We start from the raw sequence: 24,530 nt of genomic DNA, 5'->3' as shown, positions 1-24,530 counted from the left end.
TATCCTTGATGTCACTGACAATTCTTAAAGTTAAAAAATATTTTTGTTTGATTTTACTTTTAAAATTGTAATTGCCTCTATTTGCTTAGATAATTTGGCCAATCATAGCAGTCCATACAATGGTACAAAGTATGGAAGTCAACTGTTTCACATCATTTCACCTTGATTGGATATTCCAATTTTCTCTTCCCCTCTCCCTCCCGCTCTTTCCCACTCTCTCTATTTCTCTCTCTGTCTCTGTCTCTGTCTCTCCTTATGTAAATACCCTAATAATTTCCAAAGTCTAACAATTAAAGCCCAAAGCTCTCAAGTGGGGTGCAGCTTTAAATGTCTCTGCCATTTATGATGAGAAGGATGATGATAGTCTGGGAACTTTAAAAATATACCTCCTCTCAAGTGACAGATTGAACTTCATCTACACGTCCAAGATCTCAGTGGGATCAGAATAAACAAACACACTAGACAGAGGTATTGATGTAATCCATTCTGACTTGCCCTCCTCTGTCCCTTCATCTCTAAATCAGGGCCTTTGGGGTCTTTAACGTGGACCGATCCATGCGGCTTCCACTCTCTTTCCTTTCCCTTGACAGCATATTTGTATACAGGGATGGAGAGAGTCAGGAGGTTTTATAATCACGAACATGTGCTGTTGTTTAAGTGGCTTTAGTTTATCTGGATATTCAAGGGATAAAACGTGAACCCAAGGTCTTTCCAGAAGCTGCCCACTGCATTCTGAAGGATGTAGCACAGGGGACCACCAAGGACCCGATGTTAGTATGACATCTGGACCTGCATCGCGCCATCCCATTTCCTGTCAAGGTGCCCTCGCTCCCATGTGAGGTCCTGAACACATTTATTCAAGGAATTTGCCAGAGGTTTCAGAGTCTGTTTATCTGACAAGTTCCCTGAAGTCAGAAATGAAGAAAAAGTAAAAGACTGGAGTGACTAAAGAGTGAGTAAAGAGGCCAAGAGGAACTGCATCAACCAAACAGAATTTGGTTGGAATAACAGTTTTATTTGGAATAGTTTGCAAGGATGTTATTAGACTCTGGTCATGCTGTACCCCTGATAATTGGCATAACTAATTATTACGATAGATTATTTTTGAACATGGAAGTATGATCAGGCACAAACAAACATATTCTAACTACCCTCTCCTTTTGGATGTGCCGTCACACGCACATAGAAGTCTGAAGTGATATTTACAATTAATGACAGTTCCTTTGGTTAAATCCTGTCTTATTGCTACCTATACCAGATGCACAGATCTACAAGCCCCAGTAATAGGCCAAAGTCTGGCCATGCTTTTAAACCAAATTTAATTTGAGTTCCAATGTGTGAGTCGCATCAGCCCCACAGTCTATAGAAGCCTGTGATAAAACACTCCTCCTCGAAGACCCCCTGAGTACCAGGGTGAGCCTTGAAGCTCATATGTGCTCAAGGTCATGTCATTCTTTGCCTTCCTTGTTAGTAATGCCGGGCTCCCCTCCCCTCTCCACACCTGACTGCAGTCACACTCTTTAAACAGTGCATCCTGGGAAGCCTGTATCAACACCAGCTTCTTTGACTGGGTCCTTGAGCATCCTTGTTCCCATCTGGTACTTCTGGCTTCCTCCTTCTTTCTACTAAGCAGATCTAGGAGCTGAGGTCCCAGGAAAACTCCCACCTGAGCATACACAAGTTGTCCATTCCTTAGAACATGTCACAGGTATGTGATTTTCTGTGACACCGGGTCAGCTAATGATTCCAAACTCTTAGAGTCGGAAGAAAACTTGAAGATTTTCTAGGTCAACCATCTTCCAGGGAAGTGCACAAAATTAAGTGAGAAAACTTCTTGTGTAAAACTGCCTTATATATTATATATTATTATGAACTGCACTTTGGGAACCTTGATAATGAGTCACCGTGACCAAGGGACGGTAGGAAACTCCTACGAAAAGGCTCTGTGTTCTCTAAAAGGCTTTTAATTGTTAATTTACTTTTAATCTCCTGGTAGCAGAGGTGTCTCCTGGTTTTAAGGAAGGCGCTACTAGAATTTAGCATTAACAAAACCCATAAAGATATTCAAAAATATAACCAGCAAACGTTCACAGCTTTTGTATAATAGCTGAGTGGCATAATAAGGTATTCATCATTTGGTAAATTTATAGCAGCTTGAGTAAATTCAGGAAATGATGGCTTATTAAACTACTTAAAATTCAGAATCACAGAGGTTTAAAATTATACTGACTCATATCTCATCAGGAGGAGAAAGTGAAGGAAGATAAGCAAAACCAGGCCTGAAATATTGATGCAAACATCTCAAGAAAAGAAACTTGTTCAACTGACAGATAAATAAATCTAATCAAACCACTTTGCCTTGGGGAGCGAAGAGACCAATAGGACAGTATATAGAACCACTTCTCTTTTAAAATACCACTTCATTTAGTTCAAAAATCAAAATGTGAATTTGGAAAAGATCATGGGATTTAGAAAAATTCAATTATTTATACCATGTATTAATAATGTGAGAGTTCTATGGAATTTATATTTATAATATAATCATATTATATTATGATTTGAACTTTTACCATTTAGTGTAGCAGAAAGAAGTTAGCATTTTTTTTAAAGGACTAATTGTTTATTAAATCAGACTTCACAGTAATGAAATTTGGGGAACTTTTGTTTTCAGAGTTCTACCAAGTCTTGACCTCCTTAATTTATTTATTTTTATTTTTTATTTATGGTTGTGTTGGGTCTTCGTTTCTGTGCGAGGGCTTTCTCCAGTTATGGCAAGCGGGGGCCACTCTTCATCGCGATGTGTGGGCCTCTCACTATCGCGACCTCTCTTGTTGCGGAGCACAGGCTCCAGATGCGCAGGCTCAGTAATTGTGGCTCACGGACCTAGTTGCTCCGCGGCATGTGGGATCTTCCCAGACCAGGGCTCGAACCCGTGTCCCCTGCATTGGCAGGCAGACTCTCAACCACTGCACCACCAGGGAAGCCCCAAGTCTTGACTATCTTAATGATAATAACAATACTACCTTTGGGAATGTCTGACAGGATGTACTATGGAAATGAATTAGCCCTCACGCATTAAGAGAAATATCAGACATCAATGAGAAATTATACTAAGTATATCTGTATCACTTTATTATCGCTTTTCTTTGAAAATTCTGTAAATTAAGCCCTCTCATGTGGAACACACTGTGTGCAAGGTAGTATTTAAAAGCAATTCTTGCCACATCATGTGTATCCTAACGCAAGTAGAATGCTGAAAAGCAAAATAATCTATTTCCATTTTTGTCATGCAGCCTGATGTAGTACCTGTTAGACACAAGACCTCAGGCTTTGCTAGATGTAAAACTGAAGACCCTTGAAGGGATAAATGAAGTAATCTTTAGGTATGACATTTAAAGTCTCATTAGGGACTTCCCTGGTGGTGCAGTGGTAAAGAATCCACCTGCCAGTGCAGGGGACACAGGTTCGAGCCCTGGTCCGGGAAGATCCTACATGTCGCGGAGCAACTAAGCCCATGCACCACAACTACCGAGCCTATGCACCTAGAGCCCACGAACCACAACTACTGAGCCCGCGTGCCTAGAGCCCGTGCTCTGCAACAAGAGAAGCCACCACAATGAGAAGCCCATGCACCACAATGAAGAGTAGCCCCCACTCGCCGCAACTAGAGAAAGCCCGCACACAGCAACAAAGACCCAATGCAGCCAAAAATAAATAAATAAATAAGTCAGTCCAGAGGAGCTCCACAGGCGAATTCTATCAAACAGTTAGAGAAGAGCTAATACCTATCCTTCTCAAACTCTTCCTCATTCTATGAGGCCACCATCACCCTGATACCAAAACCAGACAAAGATGTCACAAAAAAAGAAAACTACAGGCCAAAATCACTGATAAACATAGATGCAAAAATCCTCAACAAAATACTAGCAAACAGAATCCAACAGCACATTAAAAAGATCATACACCATGATCAAGTGGGGTTTATCCCAGGAATGCAAGGATTCTTCAATATATGCAAATCAATCAATGTGATACACCATATTAACACATTGAAGGAGAAAAACCATATGATCATCTCAACAGATGCAGAGAAAGCTTTCGACAAAATTCAACACCCATTTATGATAAAAACCCTCCAGAAAGTAGGCATAGAGGGAACTTATCTCAACATAATAAAGGCCATATATGACAAACCCACAGCCAACATCAATATCAGTGGTGAAAAACTGAAACCATTTCCACTAAGATCAGCAACAAGACAAGGTTGCCCACTCTCACCACTATTATTTAACATAGTTTTGGAAGTTTTAACCACAGCAATCAGAGAAGAAAAAGAAATAAAAGGAATCCAAATCGGAAAAGAAGAAGTAAAGCTGTCACTGTTTGCAGATGACATACTATACATAGAGAATCCTAAAGATGCTACCAGAAAACTACTAGAGCTCATCAATGAATTTGGTAAAGTAGCAGGATACAAAATTAATGCACAGAAATCACTTGCATTCTTATACACTAATGATGAAAAATCTGAAAGTGAAATTAAGAAAACACTCCCATTTACCATTGCAACAAAAAGAATAAAATATCTAGGAATAAACCTACCTAAGGGACAAAAGACCTGTATGCAGAAAATTATAAGACACTGATGAAAGAAATTAAAGATGATACAAATAGATGGAGAGATATACCATGTTCTTGGATTGGAAGAATCAACATTGTGAAAATGACTCTACTACCCAAAGCAATCTACAGATTCAATGTAATCCCTATCAAAGTACCACTGGCATTTTTCACAGAACTAGAACAAAAAATTTCACAATCTGTATGGAAAACACAAAAGACCCCGAATAGCCAAAGCAATCTTGAGAAAGAAAAACGGAGCTGGAGGAATCAGGCTCCCTGACTGCAGACTACACTACAAAGCTACAGTAATCAAGAGAGTATGGTACTGGCACAAAAACAGAAATATAGATCAATGGAACAGGATAGAAAGCCCAGAGATAAACCCACACACATATGGTCACCTTATCTTTGATAAAGCAGGCAAGAATATACAGTGGAGAAAAGACAGCCTCTTCAATAAGTGGTGCTGGGAAAACTGGACAGCTACATGTAAAAGAATGAAATTAGAACACTCCCTAACACCATACACAAAAATAAACTCAAAATGGATTCAAGACCTAAATGTAAGGCCAGACACTATAAAACTCTTAGAGGAAAACATAGGCAGAACACTCTATGACATAAATCACAGCAAGATCCTTTCTGACCCACCTCCTAGAGAAATGGAAATAAAAACAAAAATAAACAAATGGGACCTAATGAAACTTAAAAGCTTTTGCACAGCAAAGGAAAACATATGACGAAAAGATAACCCTCAGAATGGGAGAAAAAATTTGCAAATGAAGCAACTGACAAAGGATTAATCTCCAAAATTTACAAGCAGCTCATGCAGCTCAATATCAAAGAAACAAACAACCCAATCCAAAAATGGGCAGAAGACCTAAATAGACTTTTCTCCAAAGAAGATATACAGATTGCCAACAAACACATGAAAGAACGCTCAACATCATTAATCATTAGAGAAATGCAAATCGAAACTACAATGAGATACCATCTCACACCAGTCAGAATGGCCATCATCAAAAATTCTACAAACAATTAATGCTGGAGAGGGTGTGGAGAAAAGGGAACCCTCTTGCACTGTTAGTGGGAATGTAAACTGATACAGCCACTATGGAGAACAGTATGGAGGTTCCTTAAAAAATTAAAAATAGAACTACCATATGACCCAGCAATCCCACTACTGGGCATATACCCTGAGAAAATCACAATTCAAAGAGTCATATACCAAAATGTTCACTGCAGCTCTATTTACAATAGCCAGGACATGGAAGCAACTTAAGTGTCCATTGACAGATGAATGGATAAAGAAGATGTGGCACATATATACAATGGAATATTACTCAGCCATAAAAAGAAACAAAATTGAGTTATTTGTAGTGAGGTGGATGGACCTAGAGTCTGTCATATAGAGTGAAGTTAAGTCAGAAAGAGAAAAACAAATACTGTATGTTAACACATATATATGGAATCTTAAAAAAAAAAAAATGGTCATGAAGAACCTAGGGGCAAGACGGGAATAAAGACACAGACCTACTAGAGAATGGACTTGAGGACATGGGGAGGGGGAAGGGTAAGCTGGGACAAAGTGAGAGAGTGGCATGGACATATATACACTACCAAATGTAAAATCGATAGCTAGTGGGAAGCAGCCACATAGCACAGGGAGATCAGCTCCGTGCTTTGTGACCACCTAGAGGGGTGGGATAGGGAGGGTGGGAGGGAGACGCAAGAGGGGATAGATATGGGAACATATGTATACATATAACTGAATCACTTTGTTATAAAGCAGAAACTTACACACCATTGTAAAGCAATTATACTCCAATAAAGATGTTAAAAAAAAATAAGTAAGTCCTACTTAAAGGAGGTATTCCATAAGAGATGGTACCTTTTGAATATCAAGGCGATGACGAAGTCTGGGTTCACCTTTATTCTCCAGTCACACTCTTTCCCGGGAGGATAGGGCTGCGGGTAGTTGGGGGACAGGATGACGCCGGCCGGGCCGGTCAGATTCCCACCACATGCCGCTGTCACAGGAGAGGAAGGTTCAGGGGAGAGAAGGGTGCTGGTCAGTGTGAAAGGAGACAGCACAGGGTTCATCGAAGACACTGCGTACTGGGTTCTTAAACAACTACCCAGTGGAAATTTTAAGACCCAGAAGGTCTGTACATGTTTTTATGTGATTGTTACCAAATTTTATATAATATTCCACTCCATTTTTAAGGAGGATTTTCAATGCTGACAAATGAAATTTACTTCCTATAATTTTAAACTTTACCCAGTTAAACTGAACAGATTACCTGAATCCTCCACACTATAAATACATGAAAACAAACCTGCACAGGAAAAAAAAATCCCCATGAATATCATTTTATGGTTGTGTCAATTCTTTGGTCATTTCTTATGGTTTACAAAGTCATTGCTTACTTATTCTAAAAAGTTTGCTTCAGTGGCGTAATGATCATCCATCTTCTGTTCACTCTTGTAACTCTAAGCCTAGCACAGTTTTTGATCATAATAAGTATGCAGGAAATACGTGTTGAATAAATGAATACGTGTTATTTCGTATATTTCTCACAGTCCCCTGCTATACGCAGGGCTCAGATATCTTCCCCACATTTCAAAATAACAAAACTAACGGTAAAGTTTCGGTGATATCTGGGGATAGATGACCAAGAGGAGGCTGAGCAGGAACTTAAACCCCTAAAAATATTATTTCATCACACTATTTAGAATGTTACTATCAGGAAGAAGCACTTCAGATGACAGTAATAAATTTAGTTTGTTTCTGCAGTCATTAATTTTTAATTACATGTGTTTACATTTGTATTAGTTAAGGCAACGATTATGTAGTTTATTGTTGTTAATAGGCAAGACAGTCTTCATTCTTGAACCTGAAAATGTTTAGGACTGCTTTATTTAGTAGATAACGTTTCTGTTAAAGCTTCCATGCTGTGGAAGGTACTAAAACAATGCAAAATTCACATTAATATGCTAGGTTTAAGGTTCTTCATATCAAATATTGTGAATTGTCTCCAAGTTGTTCTTAAAAAATCACCCTGATTAAATTATACTGTTCCCTCTAAACTGTATACCTTATTTCACTTCATTGATCATGTATATATTCAGGGATAAAAATAAGTAGAGAAGGAAATATGCTAATTGCTGATAATTTCCACACACATACACAAGGACTTTTTTGAAAATAAGATGAAGATTACACACTTTATAATTTTCTGATATGGATGTGTCTTTAAATACTCACTTAACATTCCTGAAAACTTAACTTTCCATAAGAAAAAATATAACCAATCCCAAGACTCTTTGTTATAACTTCCGTCTCATCTAAGGCAAACTCTGAGTAATATCACAGGAAATATTTATAATAAGTTCTTACAGATATACTCTCAAGAGCAATACGATATAACTTTCTTCAAAATGATTAAAACCACATTTTCCATAGTATGCAGTTTTATTTTAATAAATGATGTGGAGACAATCGGCTAAGCGGCTCTCACAGGACGTGGCCTCCCCCGGAACCGAGCAGATGCTGACAGCCTGGAGTATGAGAAGCCTGGACAAACGGCAGAGGTGGCGCTGAGGTGGGGAAAGAGGTACCTGAGGGCCTCAGGTTATGCTACTCCACTCAGGTTTTAAAAGAAGAAACATGACAGATTCAGGGCACCGGGTACAAGGGTACCACCAGCAGGAAGAGTTCAGGGATGAGACTCAAATATTAATTGAAAAGAAACAAAGGGCAGATCCTGTCTTATTCATACTGGTCCCAGGTGGCATTTTCAAATGAGGTTATTTAAAGGCTTAAAGTGGAATTAAGGAGGACCGTCTTGCTGGGTTTGTTCTCTCTTTGGTGGGGAATTCTTCATTTTAGCTTCATCAGGTTTTCATTAGAAAGCTTGCAAAATGTTTTGGATAGGATTACATTTAGTACAAAATGCAATTCAGACGCTCTAGAAATTCTCCAGAGGGAATGGACATAGAGACAAAATCCACAAACTCATATCAATCCACAGTTCCTTATCTGAAACCCTTAGGGTGGACCCTCCTGACATACACGGTAGCACGTTCATCCACTAAGGTTTGCAGCAGTACTGTTTAACTAGACACATTACTATTTCCACACCAGAACATTTCAATGTTCACACCATTAAGTGGGATAAATAGCCACAAAATAGTTACCCTGTAGATCAGGGCAGGATGGTGCCACCAAATAAGTTTTTGCAAACTTGGAATGCATTTTTGCTTTGCAGAGCTCTTTAGAATTTGAACTTGGACAAAAGGTATTGTGGGCTATATGAGAAAACTGAAACTGTGGAGATGTTCAACGGACACTTTACTCAGAATCAGAAAGTACTGAGTGTCTTCTGGTCCAGAGAATCGGTCTTTCAAGACTCAGTTCCAGAAGGAGGTGCCTCCATCGCTGGAGTCCTTTGTGAAGTGAAAGAAGTGAGGCATCCAAGCAAATTACAGGGCAGATTAGCAGCAAATCACAGGGCAGATAAGCAGCAAATGACAGGCTGGTGAGAATATGAGTAACATATAAACAGGTGAGTGGTTAAGAGATTTTACAAAAGGGAGAGAATGGGAAAGAACAGCAAATAGGAGGAAAAAATACACTAAGAATAAAACGGAAAAAAGAAATTAGCCAGTCAACAGGAAAGAGCAAATTCAAGTGGTCAGTAAGAATACGAAATTAAAAACAGTTCATCCTCATTTTTAATATAAAATGCCAATTAAAACTCCAAGGAATCTTCACTTCCTGCCCATATTATAAGATTAAGAAATATCACATAAAGTGTCTTTTCTGAGTTGGGGAAAATAAACAATCATGCTGACGGTGACGTAAATTGGTGCAACCTTTCTGAAAAAGTTTTGAAAACTCCAGAAATACCTAAGTTTGTAGAAATATGCCATTCATAAATAATCATGGATGTGTTTTGCAACAAGTGTTCATGTCAGCAATTTTCGTGAAAGGGAAAAGGCTGAAACACCTAACCGTACATTGAGGAGGGATTAGTGGAATCAATATTGGTCAATACCGATCCAAACAGAGAAAGACTGTGCAGGCATAAAACTTAATTAGTAAAAAATACATAATAACACAAAAGATACTCATCGTGTACCAGTAAGTAAAAAGTGTAATTTACAAAATAATCATTCAGGGTGCTATCATTTAAAAAATTTTTAAAATAGATTATATATACATAAAATAATTATGAAGCTTACTTATGCATGTTTATGCTAATAGTAGTTGCCTTCAGGTAAAAAGGTGACAGTGTTTTTTTCCTCTTTTTTCTTAACTGTAGCTTATAAAACTTCTGCAAAAACATACTATGTTTAATAAGAAAAAAGCAAAAAAATAAAAATTAAAAATGTCCATATTAGCAGAACAGAATGTAGATGAGTGCTAATACACGACCATGCTCTAAGGGATGAGTATTGTACAGAGGCATAATCTCATTGCTGGGGCAAAATATGTTTACAATGTGATAAAAAGATATTGTTCACTTATTCCCAAATATGTATTTTCCATGTTTGTGCTATGTAATACCTGTATGTGGGTGGTTCTGTTGCCAACAGAACTGATATTCAATGGCCTGGGAGTGATCTTGGCTTATTTTTGGAGCTGATATTCAAGACAGATAAAGTGTTACTGATTTTCGTTGCTGAGAACTGGTTTATCTAGTCGCTGATTAAAATTAGGTAACTAAGAGATGACCCCCAAAAAACTATAGATTATTTGGAAAGGTGGTCAAATTTCACAATGAATGGTTTATATTAATGTCAACCAAGAAATTACCTTCAAGAGATTGACTGGTAGTTGTATTGCTTTTTAATGTACTCCTCCATAAGCTTAAATTCATGCAAATTGGAAAAAAAATGTGCCTCTCCTGATTTAAAAATAGAAGAATGGTTTAAAATGATGGTTGCATTTATAGGTAATTACTCCACTTTAAAAAAGGAACACGTAGAAATCTGGCACATCTCCTGATGACTCAGCTTGAGGTAAAATGCGACTGTGCTCACAAAAGTCACGAAATGTACGTGCAGCACAGAACACTGCATAAACAGGGTAGCTCTCTGACAGGGCTGAACATGCTAATAAGAAGAGCTATCAATTCTCATCTGTCTTCAGAATCCTGCAAGCACTCTGTAATAAGTTAAGAGTTGCATATTACAGCTCCACAGGACCACTGAGAATCCCTTATGACAATAAAAATCATTTTAAATCACAAAATTCCCGCAAGGTCACCTGATGCAAAATGGCCCATTAACTCTGTGCATATCACTTCATTATCACTTCCTCTCTTTGCAGATTAATTCAATTTTGTATTTTTCAAACAGATTATAAGGAAGTACAAATTACACTGTGACAGTTCATTAAAATTAAGTTTCTTTTAAAAATTAAGATGGGATACCATACCGAGGTATTTATGGTAAAATATTTAATTGAGTGAAGGGACAATCTAATGTAATTACTATTTTATATATAAATATGTCGTGCCCTAAAACCGTATTTGTGATAGACTATCTTGGATATTGGTTATTCAAACTAAAGTCTGCACGTGAATTGTTCTCTCTTCAATAAGGTCAAATTATAAAATTCTAGTAAATTTTAGAAAGAAGTCTCTCCTTTTATCTTTATATTGACATAAACAGTGTAATTTCTAGTTTTTAGGATTCTATTAAAAATGTACTGCTATCACAGAAAAATCTTCTAAAAAGAGAACACACTTTTTATTGAGTAGGTTTTGCTTAAGGGCACGTTTCTATATTAAAAATGAGAACGACAATGGTAGAGTTATGAATTTTCAGCCACACGGAATTTTAAATTACAGTAATTTGATTGATCCATATTTTTACGAGATTTCTTAAGGATAGGAAATGTTAGATAAATGTCAATTACCATACATTAAGTAAACTACTTCCTTTACCTCACCTCATAAAATAAAGTTTAAAGGTTTGTAATAAAATTTCAATATAATCTCGGGGAACCAGAGGGCATGTAAGAAACTCTTGAGAAATACTTCTGAAGAATAATACATTCACAGAGCAATTTTAATGATAACATGCATTCCTTCCCAAATATAAAATTTCTATTTTCTGTTGCACAATACCTATGCACGTAGGAGGGTCTGGTTGCCAAAAGAATCGGTTATTCAGCTGCACACAAGTGATTTTAGCTTGTCCTTGGAGCTGGTACCCAGGGTCACACTGGAAGGTGATGGTATCTCCCGGCTCTCTGCTGTCCCCATAGCGGGTGCCATTTTGAGGTATACCTGGGTCGTTGCAGGTAGACGCGATGGATGCTAGAAAGAAGGGACAACATCACATCAATGACTGGAAACACGATCCCTGCACTCTTATAGACATAGAGCCCTTGTGGGCTGAAGCGCTCTTGATCTGCGTTAATGAATCACTTGTCCACATATGAACGTAAGAAAAGAAGCTTTTTTTTCCCTCAGGAATACATTCAATAGCATGCATCTTGATTACGCTTCCTTTGAACAGATTCTAGCAAAATCTTCATGAAAATTCAACCAATTATGGAATATATTAAGGATTTCTGTAGCATGCTATGCACATACACACACATTCCCCTTTGATCGTCTCATTGACAATATTTTAATGAAAATACATGCCACAATTTAAATAATTTAAGAATACCAATCTCAAGGAACCTTGAGGAAAACGTAATAGGATAAATTCCCTTTGGTCAGTGCATTCCCACTTCACAACCAGCTAAGCTGAACTAAACTCTCTTAAAACTGTTTGGTCCAAAAACACCTTTAGTTATTTAAAGATATTTTTAATTCTCCTTTAATCCTAAAGAATATTTTTACCGAGTTTATAGTTTAGGATAGTTGTTGTTGTCCTTGTTTTCCCCTCAATATTGTTAAGAAATTATCCCACTTCCTTCTGCCTTCCAGTTTTCCTACTTAATCTCAGTCTGAAACTACTTTAAGATAATCTTTTTGTCTTTGATGTCCTAACATTTCACAATATGATGTCTATGTATGAATTTTCTTTATTTCTAAGGAAATAAAAGTTTTGCAATATTATGTATATGTATGAACCTCCTTTTATTAACCCTGCTTGGAATCATTTGAAGTTTTGAATCTGAGGATTAAGCCACTATCTTGTCAAACATCAGTTCTCTCCTATTATCTCTGTTCCTCTCTTAAGAATTAAAATTTGACAAAAGTCTCTATCCTCTGTGTCTCAACTTTTCATTTTTAAATCATTTTTTTATCTTCGTTCCATTTTCTGGGTAATTTTTTAGACTATCTTCCTATCACAATCTTCTCTCCATCTGCATCAAATTTATTATTTTATCATGTTGTTGAGTTTTAAACTTTCTTTCATTGTGCTTTTCTGTTAGTTAGCATTTTTCAAATATCTTTAGCCATTTATACAGTATATTGTTCCCTACTCATATTTTTATTCTCTTTTACTTTTTAAACTCTTACAGTCTGATCTGATAATCATTCCAATATCTCATGGAATCTAAGGTGCCTCTTGAGTTTTGAATTTGCACTTCTGTTTTTGGAACTTCACTTGCAATAATTCTTTTGAAGGTGTGTTTATCCAGAGGGGATTCTCATTTGACTTTACCATGTGCCTGGAACACGAGACGCCTTCTACCTCTTTAAAAAAAAAAAATCTCTGTTGAGGCATTTTGGACCACAGAAATGGCATGAATTTATCTATAAGCTAGTTTGAAACCTGCTTGTGGTTATGAGTTGTCTATATCTGTGCCTGTTTCTATACCTATATCTATATCCATATTTGTCTCTCTCCTATCTATTATCTATCATCTATCATGTATCTATCATCTATTATCTATTAATCTATCATCTATTATCTATCATCTATCTATATCTATCATCTATTATCTATCTATTATCTATCATCTATCTATCTATTAGCTATCTATCTCTACCATCTATCTATTCTCCCTTATAGTGAGAGTAGGACCTCCCCCCTTTGGAGTTCTAGCAGTATATGAGGGTCTCCAATTACATTTCCAATATTGGAAAGATCTTAGACCTTGTTTCCTATTCTTTCAGCCCACAGACTCTCAAAATGGAAGCTCAGTGTCACCAGGGACCAACTGATAGATGCTCCCAGGGCAAAGCCAACTTCTGAACTTCATGACCTTTCTGCATTTCACATTATTTTGGTGACTCTCAGAATTACTCATATTCTTGCAGTTTCAGTGATACATTTTAAAAGGCTAAAAATAATTGTATCCAACACCTTTGACATATTTTCAGTGGATGTGTTTCCAGAGAACATACTTTACTGTAATACTGGACACTGCAGACATTTCAGTTCTTTCTTAATCCCACAGCATGATGGCTGGCTTATCATACCTGTCATCCTTGATTATTAGTGTTCTGAGTAGGGGAATTTTACTTGGAAGCAGAATTCTCAGTAGATATCAAAAAGAAAGGAGGCATTTGGGCTTCCATGTAGTTTTTTCGATGGGAAGAGAGCAGGAAATGCCATATCAGAGTCACTGAGGAAGATCCTTTTAGTTTCCACTCTCCTCCCATCAGCTGCGAAGATTAGAATGCAGGGTGGAAAGCAAGCACATTTCCCCAAAGACCAGGACAGCAGTAGAATGCAGAATGGACCCAAGGACACAAAGCTTCTAGTTAGAAACTCAGAAGTGTCACACCCATAAGCCACAAATTTTTATAATATAGAACAGCAATTATATTATTCAGTCACCAGAATCATAGCCCATCATGGCCATCACCTAGGCAACAAAATGCTGCTTCCACTGAACTAGTATTTTACAAACGATCTTGAGTTTACTATTTGAGTAATTGAAGAATCTAAGCTCTACCTGTGCTCTACCTTTGCTGAGATTTCTCTAGACTCCAGAAAAAAACATAAGCAAATCCTATTGTACATTTACAGTCTTGTCCATTGGACTGAATTTCACATCCCCAAAAGAAACTTCATTCTTTCCTCAAGCAAGTAGGCACATGGATGATTACATATTCATTTCCAAGTGAGAATTAATTTAATATAGCATTAAAATAATGAAAAAATATATAGTATTAAAACAGTTAATTGCCTATTATTAAACAGTGGTACTCTTAGTAAACACCCAGAGCAATATTTATATGATAAATAAGTATGTAGTATTAAAATAATTTAAAAATAAACCTTTAGACGAAAAGCCAAGGAGATCATAATAAGTCTCATTGTAATTTTTAAAACAAAGATATGTTTTATTACTTCTCTTTCCGAATTTTTATTCAATATTCATTAAAAGCAAAAACACACGTTACTCAATAAAGAAGCTTTACACAAAGATGCACAGATTTTGTACATGAATAAGAATTTCAACAGACATATGAGGCTTGCAAAAACAAGTGTTCTGTAGAACACTTTTCTGTAGGTTATTAAAGGTGTTTGGTCAAACAAGATGGGCAAATACTGTATACTCTAGCTCCCTCCTGTAGATTCCCATTGTACATCAGGGATTAAAGGCTCAGAGAAACCCTACAGTAACGAAACTAAAAAAATAAAAAAAAAAAGTTTAATCCAGTGTATTCTAAATGTATGCTATCACAGAGCATGTTTTTCTCAACAAATTTCTTCAAACCCTTCCAAATAAAGATCCACAGAATATCAGTACATAAAACACAGGCTTGTACTAAGGGTTATACGTCCTTTAATGGTATGAGGTTTAATTCAGTTTTGAAAGAAGTTTCTACTTCTAAAGCAAATTTTCATTTGGCATATCTGTAATAATAATAATAGAGTATGCCATTAAAAAGTTATAAAATAAAAATAAAAAGTTCTTAGGGTAATCTAGATTGGATTAAAAATACAAAAACAATAAGACAACTTTAGGGGAAGACAAAACCATTTTAAACAATGCAGTGGGAAATACATTGGTTGGGTCTTTGAAATAAATGCCATTTTATTTTCCCCTAGTTACAAATTGTGGAAAGATGTTTTCTGGTAAAGGCAATAAAGCTTATTTGGAGACTAATATGAAAGCCCCCAACCAAAGACATTTCTTTGGGGTCAGAAATTGCTTTTTCACCTTCAGGGTCATACAAAGTTATGGATGAGGCATGCACTCATTTCTTTTTTATGATTGTTTTCTTTTATGTGCCACATGTTTCTTGCACTCAATTTTCTCTTAAATGTTTTTTTCTTCAAATGGGATTTTGGTGACTGAATCATTCCAGTTTATTGCCATAAAAAGGAAAACAATATTTTTAGTTGCATCAGTCTTATCCCTCTATCACCTTAGAAAAAGAAGATACTATTCCTGAGGTGATGGATATTGTGTTTTTCAATTTCCCCAGGGGTTCCCTGGACTATTTCAAGTCATAAAGAACCTTCCACAGGCCCAGTGGGATCTAAGGGACATCGTTACTCCTTGTCTCTGAATCCAGAACCGTTTCGATGGGCTTGAGCGATCTGAACCTGTGCTCCACTTAGCATGAGAGCCACGGACCTGACGTTTTTGTTTGCAAGAGGCAGCAATGGTGGTGGAGAACCATTGCATCATAAGAATTGCAATGGACACAAATTTATTTCCAATGGGATAAAGTCATTTTTGACACTGGAGACTTTATGGAATATATACATATTAAAATAATATGCAAAGTTGTGTTCTTTTTTTTATTCTAAAAAATTGTGCATTTGGGATATGTCCTATTAAATGTATCAAGTCCTCCTTGCATGTTTTTTATTTTTATTTTTTTAAATAAATTTATTTATTTATTTGTTTGTTTTTGGCCGTTTTGGGTCTTCGTTGCTGCGCGCGGGCTTTCTCTGGTTGCAGAGAGCGGGGGCTACTCTTCGTTGTGGTGCGCAGGCTTCTCACTGCGGTGGCTTCTCTTGTTGCGGAGCGTGGGCTCTAGGTGCGGGGGCTTCAGTAGTTGTGGCACACGGGCTTAGTTGCTCTGCAGCATGTGGGATCTTCCTGGACCAGGGCTCGAATCCGTGTCCCCTGAATTGGCAGGTGGATTCTTAACTACTGTGTCACCAGGGAAGCCCCTGCATGTTTTTTAAACATCATTTAAAAGTATATTTATCAACTGCGTTATTAGTTCATAGAAGTAAAGTTTGCTTAGTGTACATTTATTATCTTAAAACACCCTTTCATAACATAACCTCCACAGAGAGAATGCTTACCACGTATAAGGAAAAACATATAAAGCGACACCAATACGCTCCATATCAGAAGCAGAGATATCTAATAGTCAGATCTTAACCTGCATATTAAGTTTTCATGTTCTTGAGTTAAGAAAATTGAATTAACTATTTATGCACGTGGTCAGGTTATCATTTTCTCTGAAAAGTTGCTCTTTGGGGTTAGATCATAGCACTGAATAGGGAAACCTCCTTCTGGAAGGTCACTGACTGTATTTGACAGGATAGACATGAACCAGCCGTCAGAACTCTGTCACGTGTGCATCAGCGCTTCGGTGGCTGGAAAAGGTTTAGGAAACACACAGAAAAGAGGAACCTCAAGTCATCCAACGGGTGCTTCCACTCAATCCCAGACTCCAAATTAAAGAAAGGAGGTGTGAATTCTACCAAGTTCCGCTTAATTCAGTCGACATTCCTCCTCTCCTTCCTGACAATGACAAAGTGCTTCAGGAACTGGAGACATGGAGTTTTCTGAGATCTTCCGAGATCAAGAGCAGAGCTGCTGGCTGCTCAAATGCACATTGCACAAATCCCTCTCCTGGGCTTCAAAAGTAACACACAGTGCTGGGGAAAGAGCCTTGACACAAGTCTCATATCTTACACAAAAGTTCTTTCACAGTTGATCACATTTAAATACCAAAGGTAAAACTATAAAACTTTTAGAAAAACTTTTAGGAGAAAATCTTTGGGATTTAAGGCTAGGCAAGGACATGACAACAAGAGCATGTTCTATAAAAAGCAAAAATTAATAAACTTCATCAAAATTTAAAAAATTTTCTCCAAGAAAGACTTTGTTAATAGGATGAATAGACAAGCTAAAGACCAAGAGAAAAAGTTTAAAAGCCACATATCTGACAAAGGACTAGTATCTAAAATATATTGAGAATGTTGAAGATGCAAAAAACTAAACTAAAATAAAAACATGAAAATACCCAACCAGAAACAGGCAAAAGGCATGAAAAAGCATGTCACTGAAGAGAATGTACAGATGGCAAATAAGTATGTGAAAAGATGTTCAAAATCATTAGCCATTAGGGAAATGCAAAGAGATATCACTACATACCTATTAGTGCAGCTAATAATATCACATGTAGAGACAACATCAAATGATGGTGAGGATGCAGAGAAAAGGAATCACTTAGGCATTGTTGGTGGTAATGTAAGATGGTACAGCCACTCTGGAAAATTATTTGGCCATTAAAATCTAAACATTCAACCGCCATTCAACCCAGAAATTACACTTCTGGGCATTTATCCCAGATAAATGAAAACTGATGTTCACACAAAAACGTGTACATGAATGTTTATGGCAGCTTTATTCATAATGGTCCCAAGCTAGAAATAACCTAGATGTCCTTCAGTGGGTGAATGACTAAACAAGCTGGTATATCCAGTCTATGGAATGCTACTCTGCAACCCAAAGGAATAAACTGAGGGGACACACAACAGCCCCAGTGAATCTCCACAGAACTACGCTGAGTGAAAAAAGGGAAACTACACCTTACAGGATTCCTTTCATGTAACATTGTTGGAATGGCAAAGTTATGTAAATGGAGAACAGATTAGAGGTTGCCAGGGTTAAGGATGGGGTGATGGCAGGAGGGAAGTGGGTGTGGCTATAAAAGGACAACCTGAGGGACCCTTTTGGTGATGGATGTTCTGCGTATTGACCGATCATTGTTGATATTCTGGCTGTGATTTGTGCTCTAGTTTTGCAAGATGTTACCCCTGGGGGGGGACTTCCTAAGGGTCCACGGGATCTCTCTGTTTTATTTCTCACAAGGGCATGTGAATTTACAAGTACTTCTAAAGAAAAAGTTTAATTATAAAGGTTTATATATATATGCACAAATATATGTCTGAGTTGCAGTATTCACTTGAATTGCATACAATGAATACAAATCATTTTATATCTTAAATTATTTTTTATTATATGAATGTATGTGTATACACATGTTTAATTTCAAAATTCAAAGGAATGAAACAATATCAGGATTCAACACAGGAATCGTGTTATTTCTGCATGTTCCTTCATGACAGAAAGCAACATGGGCTTCAGGATTGTGAAATTATGGATATATACTGGCAAATCTGAAGATGCACACTATATATTGTCACTCATTCCTGGGGAAAATGACTCTTTCTTTCGGAATAAAAAAATACTAAATCAAACGAAAAGTCCTTTCTCATGAACACAATTACTATTTACCAAGAGGCTTCATTAATGCTATTACTGTGGGCCAGAGGGAACAAATTAAAGGCCAAGATTTCTCAGACAGGAACGCTGAAGCCTCGGAAGGCGTGAAAGATTTTAGTTTGTCAGCGGGACCACAGGCATTAAAACACTTGTGCAGACAGAGAGAGTGATGTTAGTATACGAAAACATTAAATACCCTTTATGATCTGTTACTCAAGCATCCTCTGTAACAATGTTTCAAAAGTGGAACATTTGCTTTCATGGTCTTTGTACTGAATAAGCACTTAATAGCTATGAAAATATGTCATTATAGTAGACTATCAAACGTAAGTGTAAATTGAGTTCTACAATTAAAAAAAAACTTCAATATGCAACAAAATAAATCAATCACTTTGATTCTGCACAATAGGGAATGTGAATTCCATTAAAGCAAAAAAAGTTGAGTCCCATATTTCATGCTAATTAAATCAAAATATAATAATTCAAGAGCTATTTATATTGCAGCTATTAAACTAGACAATAAATCCCCTCATCCTACAGATTTTCATTTTCAAATTCAGGAGTCACTTATTTTTTTGTAATAATCGTCCTTATACTTTTTCTGCTGCTTATAGTAAGATCTGAGTCCTCTATCTGTATAACATTGGATTTTTTAAATTAACTTGTTTAAATTGTTTTAAATTAACTTTTAAAATGATTTCAAAGAGTCTCATAATCAATTATTGGAAAGAGAACATTAGTGGTATATAATACATGTCCAATTTAGGCAATTTCTGTAAGTCAAATAATTTTTCTATTTCTTGCAAATCAATGTTCTAATATTTCTTTGCTAGTTATAAAACTATATTTTTGAGATCTGCAAACCACATAGTTGTAAAAATTAGACCATGTAAGAGAATGCACTTGGAAAACTTTTAAAAGACATAAAAATATGACAGACTACTAGTGTTCACAACAGTATTTTAGTCACTTGTGTCAGTTAAGTTCCAAAGACTGCACTGGGAACTAAGCTAACTTCCTCCTTTATAAAGGAATTGCAAATGCTCTGAGAAAAAATACTAATTAGCACTTCTATTTTCATCATGTCAAATATAGAATCTATGGGAAACCAAGTATGTCTGTTCCTGAAGATCTAAAAATACTTTAGACTTTAATAGAGTTATTTTAAAAACACTTTATATCTATTTAGTAACACAGATATTTACACTTTGAATGCATCATAAAATCCTATGTTTTGCATCCTCATAACAGTGAAGAATCCTTCATTCAGTTATCCAAAGAGATTTGAGTTTCTTTATATCTAAAGTCACAATCAAATGAAAACCTCACCCTCCACAGATCCTGTTCTAAACATCTATCCCATTAGTCACCACTGTTAAATTGATCCTCAGCTTTTAATAAGTATGAAAGATAAAAATCTGTGTTCTGACACAAGACAGACTTGAGGAGAGAAAAAGATGACTATCACATTTTTCATTAAACATTCTGCAAATCCACCTATTCTTTACCGATAATAAGTGCACGATTAACAATTTCAACATGTTACAGAAACCTCAGGTGGTTGCAGCCATGCAAGTATCTGGTATCATAACGTTAGTGTGATCAAGTGATAGTTAACCTGTTTACTATCTTTTCCTGCCTCTAAATCAAAACTGCACTATCTGCACGCCTTCCTGCCAAGCAAGTGTCAGGAGAATCTTACTTTTGTCAGTTTGAATTGAGTAGTGTGAAACAGGAGGCCAAAGAGTTGGGGAAATCTAATTTGAGAGCTGCAGACTGTGTCATTTATCACATAATACTTCCCTGGAGTCAATATATCTCTAGAACTGAGAATAAATAATAGCAGTCCCTTATATTTGGGAAAAATTGATAAATCAAAGTGCTTTTGTGTTCCTTACCTTTGAGAGCAGTCCTCATCAAAACTGTGGGTGGTAAAAAGTACAGTGCCCTAATTTAACCTAAGTCCATGAAAATTGTGCACATGCCTGTTTACAGAGCTGTTAAGATGGGGCTTAGCCCCAAGCCATGTTTTCTTTCATGGGTAGAAAAACAGTGCCTCTGTGATGCCTGTCCTAAAAATTATATAATATTACATGTGTATGCATATGTGCGTATACTTTTGAGAGTTTTCTGTTACAGGAGTATGCAGTTTACTATAGTTTAAGTGAGTCTTACAATGCTTAAAATTATATACATAAAAATATATTTTATATATAATACAATATATAATGTACATTATATACATATGTTGTATAGTATATTATAATATAATATATTATATTATATATATGCATTTTTTCCACTTCCACTCTGATAGGATTGCTAAATCTGGACAGTTTATATTCTCTTTAATACTGCTAAATGCTTCCAAGCCTACTACTCAAATCTGCACCTCAAATTTTTTTTTTAATCACCTTAATGAGAACGTGAGTTATCTGGGGAGGACAAGTTCTTCTTTTTTTAAAATTTATTTATTTAATTTATTTTTGGTTGCGTTGGGTCCTCATTGCTGCACTCAGGGTTTCTCTAGTTAAGGCAAGCGGGGGCTGTTCTTCGTTGCGGCGCGCCGTCTTCTCACTGCGGTGGATTCTCTTGCTGTGGAGCACGGGCTCTAGGCGCACGGGCTTCAGTAGTTGTGGCACATGGGCTCAGTTGTTGTGGCTCACGGGCTCTAGAGCGCAGGCTCAGTAGTTGTGGCACACGGGCTTAGCTGCTCTGCGGCACGTGGGATCTTCCCAGACCAGGGCTCGAACCCATGTCCCCTGCATTGGCACGTGGATTCTTAACCACTGTGCCACCAGGGAAGTCCAAAGACAAGTTTTAAGTCACTTTTAAAATTCAATTCAACACACATCTACTGGGTGGTTGCCCTTGTAATTGGAACTATCCTAAAGACTGAATATTAGAGCAGAAATATTAAAAAAATAAATAATTTAGGAAATTCAGTCTCACTAGAACCAATAACCAAAAAAAAGAAATAAGCAGAAAATATCGACACATACACAAGAAACAAGGTAACAAAAGACAAAATACTTCTAAGTGTCAAAAGTGAGGCAGAGATAAATGCAGTAACTAGTGTAAAATATCTGACTTCTGAATACCAGGATATTCAGTAACAGCCAAAAAGTTATAAAATAACTAGTGGTGAACATTATACAGGGGGAAGTGTAAAAATGATATAAAATGGGTTCTTATTTATTCTTTGGGCTCAGAGAATCCTCCTACAAGGAGTGCTGTTTAACTGCCACTCGGGAAACGGACAGGAATAGCAGGCAGTGAAAAGAGGGACAGAGTCCTGGGCAGAAGGCACTGTGCAAGTGAAGGTCAGAAAACAGGAGACAAAAATCCTTAGAAGCCAGGTGGAAGGAGTGGGTGAGGATGGGGAGGTACCCAGGAGCCCCACGTCAATCAGTCGGGGGTCATGTAACAGGACTTTATTCTCCAGTCTGAAACTGGAGAAGGACTTTTGAAGTGGGGGGCTTAGTGTGATGAGATTTGCTCTTGGCCAAGGTGGCTTTCCTCAAGTGCAGGTTCCATACAGTCGCCCTCCTCTGAGCAGCCCTTAGACAGAGTCCGGTGTGGGCGAGACCCAGCAGATGTGGGCTTGTGCGATGAAGGGGAAATGCAAGGTAAGAGCAGCAACATGAGGTCTTGTTGGAGGCTGGGTCTGGATTGGATTGGATGTGGTGACGGGATAGATCCAGACATGCCAATTTTGACACGTCTGCAAGATGTCCAAACAAATTTATGTATTTGGCCCCTTAGAGCTTCACAAGACAGGTGTGAGCTCCAAATAGAGAGTTTTGAAGTGATGACCTTCTGGATCTTTGTCCACACCCAGGGAAGAAAGAACATTGCTCAGAGAGAGAGTGAATAGAGAGAGCAGATGACTTAAGACCAGGTCCCAAGGAAACCAGGAAGAGGAAGGTGAGACTGCAGGAGACAACAGAGGGACCAGCAAGGCAGGAAGGGTCTGAGGGACAGTCGTGAAAATCCAGGGAAAATAATATTTCAACAAGGTGGAAAGTGTCAGATGCACTGAACTTCTGCAGGAGGCCACCTACCAGAACCACGAAAAGGTGTGTGTTGATTGAGACTCATGGCTTATTTTTGACCGTGACAAGAGCAGTGAAACCGAGGTGATGGGGGCAGAAACAAACCAGGGGGCTGCAGGATGATTTGGAGGTGAGGAAACGCACACAGCAGGCCCAAAACATGTTCTAGATGAAGGAGAAAAACAGGATGCTCAAAAGTGGCAAAGGGTTGTTGTATGTATTTATCTTAAATTGTGATTTGAGTGTCTGTATACAAGGAGTGAGGAGTCAGAGGCAAGGATGAAAATGAAAGAAGACAAGGACACACCGGGCAAGGTCCCAGCAGCCGGAGGCGTATCCATGATAGGACCAGCCTTGCTTGGGAGAAGGCGTGACTATCCCAAGCTAACAGGAGTGAAGAAACAGAATGATGTCTGCTGGAGGAAGTGGAAGGAAATCCTTCTGACAGGTTTATCTTTGTGAATGAAGACTCCAGATCATCCACTGCCCCGAAGAGGAGACGAGGAAAGGGGCGAAGGTTTGAAAATGAGGTGAATGGGACCCAGAGTTCCCTGGCAAAATAAGTGACTGTAGCTCAGCCGCATGAGGGTGGGGGTCCCACAGTCACTGGGAAGAAGCTCTTGGTTTACGCGTCTCCTTCTCACCAGAGGATGCTGGGCAGACGCCATGCAGGAAGCCCACGGGCCAGGGAACTTAGCACGCGGTAAGAGACTTGATTTTAAGGATAAAATGGCTGCAGACAGAAAAGAAGTATCGGGAATTTAGGAGGAACCAATAGAAGGGAGAACAGCGACAGCCTAGACGCCCCAGTAAGTACTAAGAACCGACACAGGCGGGGAAGTGAAGATGGAAAGACCAGCTGTGGGAACAGAGCAGCACACTCCAGTTCAACTTTGCCGACTGAAGGTGAAGCAGGATGCAGTGCATCTTCCCAAGAGTGGCTGGTGGAGTGGAGTGGAGACCGCAGGGTGTAAAGCAGGAGCTGAAGACCTCAGAGGTGGGCGTCACCCAAGGGAAGGTGGAGGACACAGCCAGGAGCTGCAGGGAAGCAGACCAGGGTCCTCACCAGGTGGGCCGTCCAGAGGAGGCAGACAGAGACAAGGAGATTCTAGGTGAATGGCATATGTTTCCCCATAACTTTTAGGAAGACCAGGCAACGTCTGCCTTAGTAGCACTGGATCCCCGACCCCAGCACTGATGAGGGGCACAGCAGGAAGGGGTTCAATACTGGCTGGTGAATAAATAAAGTAATACACGAATGGATGAATGAGTGGTTAGTTCATTAATTCCTAACTATTACACCAATGTGTTCACACACATTATGAGGACAAGGGCGACCTGGACAGGGTGTGGTCAGATGCTTATCTCAATATTTGTCACAGTGATTCAAATTTTCTGTTCTCCTCACTGACTCAACTTATTTCTGCATGATACGCTTTTAA

General features: G+C 37.9%; 1 protein-coding gene across 1 annotated transcript in view; it reads right to left on the bottom strand.

Moving 5' to 3' along the window:
• CSMD1 (CUB and Sushi multiple domains 1) overlaps window positions 1-24,530 on the bottom strand; it is a 1,889,718-nt gene that overhangs the window by 216,992 nt on the left and 1,648,196 nt on the right. The window contains exons 28-29 of the mRNA XM_068531988.1: window positions 11,763-11,954; window positions 6,515-6,653 (exon numbers count right to left, since the gene is read on the bottom strand). Coding sequence (XP_068388089.1) covers window positions 6,515-6,653; window positions 11,763-11,954 — 331 coding nt within the window. The remainder of the gene's footprint in view (window positions 1-6,514; window positions 6,654-11,762; window positions 11,955-24,530) is intronic.

This window comes from Eschrichtius robustus, chromosome 21 (genome assembly GCF_028021215.1).
Source record: "Eschrichtius robustus isolate mEscRob2 chromosome 21, mEscRob2.pri, whole genome shotgun sequence".
Taxonomy (NCBI): domain Eukaryota; kingdom Metazoa; phylum Chordata; class Mammalia; order Artiodactyla; family Eschrichtiidae; genus Eschrichtius; species Eschrichtius robustus.
The sequence above is the reverse complement of the archived record's forward strand: the minus strand, read 5'-3'. Positions and strand labels throughout refer to the sequence as shown.